The sequence below is a fragment of the Suricata suricatta genome, chromosome 2, assembly GCF_006229205.1.
Source record: "Suricata suricatta isolate VVHF042 chromosome 2, meerkat_22Aug2017_6uvM2_HiC, whole genome shotgun sequence".
NCBI lineage: Eukaryota > Metazoa > Chordata > Mammalia > Carnivora > Herpestidae > Suricata > Suricata suricatta.
The window spans coordinates 35,668,056-35,673,580 of NC_043701.1; the positions used below are offsets into that span (position 1 = coordinate 35,668,056).

Consider the following 5,525-nt stretch of genomic DNA (forward strand, 5'->3'; position numbering starts at 1 on the left):
TTTATCTAAAGAATACAAAAACACTAATTCAAAGGAATACATGCACCCCTAGGTTTATAGCAGCATTATTTACAATAGCCAGACATGCAAGCAACCCAAGTGTCCACTGATGGATTGACGATGAATGGATAAAGAAGTGGATACACCACTGTATATACCATATACGACAGAATATTACTCAGGCATAAAGAAAAGAATAAAATCTTGTCATTTGCAACAACATGGATGGTGCTAGAGTAATGTTAAGTGAAAAAAGACTGTCAGAGAAAGACAAATACCATATGATTTCATTCATACGTGGAATTTAAGAAACATTACAAAACAAAAAAAATTAGCAAAGTGGAAAAGAGAGACAGACAAACTAAGAAACAGATTCTTTTTTTTTTTTTAACTTACAACATAATGGGTTTATATTTAATATAGTACTTCTCACCATGGAGATGTTACTCAGTTAATATAAAGGTTCTTTTTAACATTATATCTCTTCTCCATTTAAATGTCCATATAAAGTGTTTTTTTACATTATATATTCTCTCCATTTTAACATTAATACACTGAGTACATTTTTCTTACCTCCCCCCAACCAAAGAAATAAAAATTTTAATTTCTGAATGTATTTGATATCTAAGTGTAATATTAACTTGGGAGATAACAAAACAAAAATCTAATAAAAATATGGAGAAAAGACTCCTCAGTTTTGCAGGAGGCAGTGGTAATTTCCTAGGATTCTGGATAAGGGCTTCCTTCTTCCTATTTCATGTGCTTTGAGAATTCCAAAACTTTGAAATATGTAAATTTCAGTCATCTGACTTCTTTGAGCCTGTTTCTAATATATACGAATTATAGACTGCTTTATTTCAGCACATTATTTGTTGTGAACCCCCCCCTCCATTTAACATATATCAGTTTGTTCCCATTTACAGGGGGACAAAAATGTGAAAATACCCTATTTCCTGGGAACTTTCAGACACTAAAGATCAATTTCTAGCCTCAATAATTCACAAAGGTTTTCTGGGCAAGGTCTGATTTAGAAGGCCCATCTGTAAAATCACATCTGTCCATTTCTCTTTCGTGCATATACCCCCAAACAAGCACAAATGCCTGTAATGCTGAGTGCCACACCTAGCAAGAGAGCGATTGCATCTCCAGCTTCTACTGCTTCAACAGGCAGCACCAAGAGCAGTGAAATGAGGACCAAGAACAACTGTGCTGAAACTGAAGCCATGATGTTGGAATCTTCACGTATCTGGATCTTGAGAGCAGAAAGTTTCAAATAAAGTATTTATGAATAATTCTGATTCGAAATACTCCCTGGAGTTCCGGATGCTGAGGCTAAGAGGTTCCACATGACAGAGCCTTCCTGGAAGCAGCCATTACAGGAATGCAAGAAACAGATTCTTCACTACAGAGAGTGAACTGATGGTTTTCAGAGGGGAGGTGTGTGGGGATGTGTGAAATAGGTGTTAGGGATTAAGGAGTGTCAGGATAAGCACTGGGTGATTAAAATAAATATTTAAAATAAATTAAATAAATTAAATAATGTGTTTAACCAGGTAAAAAAAAAAAAGCTTTGCTGTATAAATCTATAAAACATGACCATCTGAAACACTTCCCATCCTTCATGTAAGATACAGCCTACTTATACCTGGTCAGCCAAACTTACAGAAAAAGGTTTCATTAGGGGCACCTGGGTGGCTCTGTCAGTTAAGCACCCTATTCTTGATTTCTGTGTAGATCATGATCTCACAGTTCTATTCATGAGAACAAGCCCCATGTTGAACTCCATGCTGACAGTGAGGAGCCTGCTTAGGATTCTTTCTCCCTCTCTTTTTTGTCCCTCCTCTGCTCATGTGTGCATGACCCCATGCACATGCACACGTACTCTCTCTCAAAATAAATGAATAAACTTAAAAAATATATATTTCGCCAGTTCCATCCAATCCTAGTAATTGAACATACCCGCTAAAACAGTGATTTTCAAAATGTGGTACCTAGATCAGCAGAAAAAGTATCACCTGGGAATTTGTAAAAGCCCTGTCCCGAACCCTCTAAATCAGAAACTGAGAACAGGGCTCAGAAATTTGTTTAATAAGCCCTTTTGATGATTTTAAAGCATGACTGAGCAAAGGAAGGAACTCCTTACAAGTTTTCAGGCTCTCTACCTAGTGTAGTGAAGTTCAATTGTTTTAGATAACAAGGTATTCTTGTCACTTCGGGAAAGTGAAGCACAGCAAATGTATTCTACTTATCTCTCAATACTTAATTTTAATTAAAACAACTTTTAAAATATGAAGTCAAGATTTATTGCCAATAAAATATTTTTTTATAAATTCACGATGTACTTCATCTTTTTTTAAAAAATGTTTATTTTTAAGAGAGAGAGAGACAGCATGAGCAGGGGAGGGGCAGAGAGAGAGGGAGACACAGAATCAGAAGGAGGCCCCAGGGTCTGAGATGTCAGCACAGAGCCTGATGTGGGGCTTAAACTCACATGACCTGAGCCAAAGTCAGATGCTTAACCGACTGAGCCACCCAGGTGCCCTGCTAATAAAACATTAACAAACAAATGGCTTCAACTTTATACATTTGTGTTTATGTTAACCATAAGCATCTGTGCTAACCATATTTTCATCAATAAGGTTAATTCTTAAAATTAGTGTAATTTGAAAGGCTTTATCATCCACTAAAATCCAGACCCAAATATTTTTCCCAAGAGCCTTCTTGTTAATTCTATTTAATTCATTTGAAATTATTCATCTTTTGGGGCGCCTGGGTGGCTCAGTAGGTTAAGCCTCCAGTTTCGGCTCAGGTCAGATCTCCCATTCATGGGTTTGAGCCCCGCATCGGGCTCTGTGCTGACAGTTCAGAGCCTGGAGCCTGCTTCAGATTCTGTGTCTCCCGCTCTCTCTGCCCATCCCCCTCTCATGCTCTGTCTCTCTCTGTATCAAAAATAAATAAAACATTAAAAAAAAAGAATCTTTGAAATTATTCATCTTTCACACAATTTTAACTGAGTTTGTCGAGGAAAACAGTATGATTTATTAAATTACCTGTGTATATAACTTTTTGATCCTGGTTCTCAGAAAGGGACCTCTTCCTGTGCTTGTGTGTCTTTTCCCGAAATCTTACTGTTATTGCTACATTTGGATTGCCAGCACTGTAATTGAGTTGAGGGAAAGATTTGGTTTCCACAAGGTTTCCAAACTTTTTGTTGACAAAATGGTGGACAGCTTTTCTGTGGTCTTTGTTTGTATCTGGTTTAAAGGTAAATTTGGAATTTTCTTTTTTTGCATCCAAATATTTAAAAAAGTTACATGCTTCTTCTTCAGATACCAAGTGACAGAGTTCCTTATACTCAAAATTTGGTTTTACAACAATCTCACTGTTTCTACCTACAGTTATTAAAAATGGAAATTTCTGCCTAATAGCACTGTGCAGAATAGCCCTCTGGGTTTTGTCAAGGATTCTGCCTAATGAGAATTCAGATGATCCAATTAGCTCAGTTTTAGAATTCCACTTCTCTTTTATATCACAGGCAAAGCGATTCAGTAGTTCATTAGTTTTTTCATCTAACAAGGTGCCTAAAACATCAACTTTTTCTTCTTTGCCTCTGGAAGTTCCATTACTGATACTATCTTCCTTTTCTGAACCAGACTGATGATTTTGGTGTTCACCAGAGCACCCAGCAAAAATACTAACTTCTTGGTTGCTTCCCTCTTCAAAGGATAAATCCTCAAAATCAAGCTTTGTCTTTTTGGCAAAGTTATTTGGCTCAGGTAGTACTTCACTACTCAGTTCACTGGATGCCTTATTAACTAACTGTCCCTGTTCATCAATCTCTATAACAACAAAATCACTTGGTGAGCTTTTAATAGTGCCATGAAATCCAATATGATCAGTAATAAAACACAAAGAACTAAACCGGATTCTAAAAGCTGCATCTTCTTCCATTCTTAAACAACCATGCCTACAAAAGAAACAAAGAGGCAGTCAGTTACCCAAAAGTTACAGATAACAAAAAAGAAATATATTTGCATGACTTTTCTTTCTCCTTTCAATCCTGGTCCCCTTAAAAGACAATTTATTTCTAAATATCATGTGCATTTTGACTTTCCTATACCCAGATGAACTAACAGGCAATCTTTCTATTGTGTAACTGATGAGTTGCAACTTTACTTTCACCCATTCCAAGGTTTCCTTTATTATCCAGTATTAAAATGGGTCAGTTTCAAGTCTGCTTTAAAAATACCATTTGTATTTAAAAAAATAATAATACCACCATTTGTAATCAAGACACTACCTCACACCTGTCAGAATGGTTAGCATTAACAACTAAGCAACAACTGATGTTGGTGAGGATGTGGAGAAAGAGGATCTCTTGTGCACTGCTGCTACAGCCACTCTGGAAAACAGTGTGGAGGTTCCTCAAAAAATTAAAAATAGAACTACCCTATGAGCCAGCAATTGCACTACTAGGTATTTATCCAAGGAATACAGGTGTGTTGTTTCAAAGGGGCACATGCACCCCAATGTTTATAGCACTATCAACAGTAGCCAAAGTATGGAAAGAGCCCAAATGTCCATCGACGGATAAATGGATAAAGAAGATGTGATATATACACACATACAATGGAGTATTTACTCAGCAATCAGAAAGAATGAAATCTTTTGATTTGCAACTATGTGGATGGAACTAGAGGGTATTATGCTAAACTAAATTAGTCAGAGAAAGACAAATATCATATAACTTTACTTATATGAAGACTTTAAGATACAAAACAGATGAACATAAGGGAAGGGAAGCAAAAATAATACAAAAACAGGGAGGGGGACAAAACATAAGAGACTCTTAAATATGGAGAACAAACAGAGGGTTGCTGGAGGGGTTGCGGGGGAGATGGGCTAAATGGGTAAGGGACATTAAGGAACCTACTCCTGAAATCATTATTGCACTATATGCTAACTAACCTGGATGGTTAGTGCTATAAAATTAAAATATAAATAAATTATTTTTAAAAATACCATTCATTTGTAGGCCCACGAAGAAGAGACCAGAACATAGAACTCAAAAATGATTTGTCTAAACCCCATCCCTGAAAATTTCTAGCTAATTCCAGAGAATTTGTGGCTAGATTTTTTTTTATGTTTTTTTATTTATTTTTGACACAGACAGAGACAGAGCATGAGAGGGGGAGGGGCAGAGAGAAGGAAACACAGAATCAGAAGTAGGCTCCAGGCTCTGAGCTGGCTGTCAGCACAGAGCCTGACGCGGGGCTCGAACCCACGAACGTGAGATCTGACCTGAGCCGAAGCCGGAGGCCTAACCGACTGAGCCACCCAGGCGCCCCCAGATTTTTATATATTAGGGGTTAGAGATGAGAAAAGGGAACAGGAGACAGGAAGAAATAGTCCAAATTGATACATAAATGAAATTCTAAACACCAACTTGTAGTGTGATTATGCTTCAAAACAGGCTTAAATTAATTCAGAATTTTAAACCTTCTTTAAAATCCAGTTACACAACA

The 5,525-nt window shown here is 36.9% G+C and overlaps 2 protein-coding genes across 2 annotated transcripts; both read right to left on the reverse strand.

Moving 5' to 3' along the window:
• Positions 1–392: 392 nt before the first annotated feature.
• LOC115305585 (small integral membrane protein 30-like) lies at positions 393–1,388 on the reverse strand. Its single transcript, XM_029955832.1, has one exon. The coding sequence runs from the start codon at positions 1,223–1,225 to the stop codon at positions 1,049–1,051; it is 177 nt and encodes a 58-aa protein (XP_029811692.1). The 5' UTR covers positions 1,226–1,388; the 3' UTR covers positions 393–1,048.
• Positions 1,389–3,006: 1,618 nt separating this feature from the next.
• Positions 3,007–3,964, reverse strand: LOC115274825 (pseudouridylate synthase 7 homolog-like protein). The gene has a single exon (XM_029918292.1). The coding sequence runs from the start codon at positions 3,949–3,951 to the stop codon at positions 3,007–3,009; it is 945 nt and encodes a 314-aa protein (XP_029774152.1). The 5' UTR covers positions 3,952–3,964.
• Positions 3,965–5,525: the final 1,561 nt, after the last annotated feature.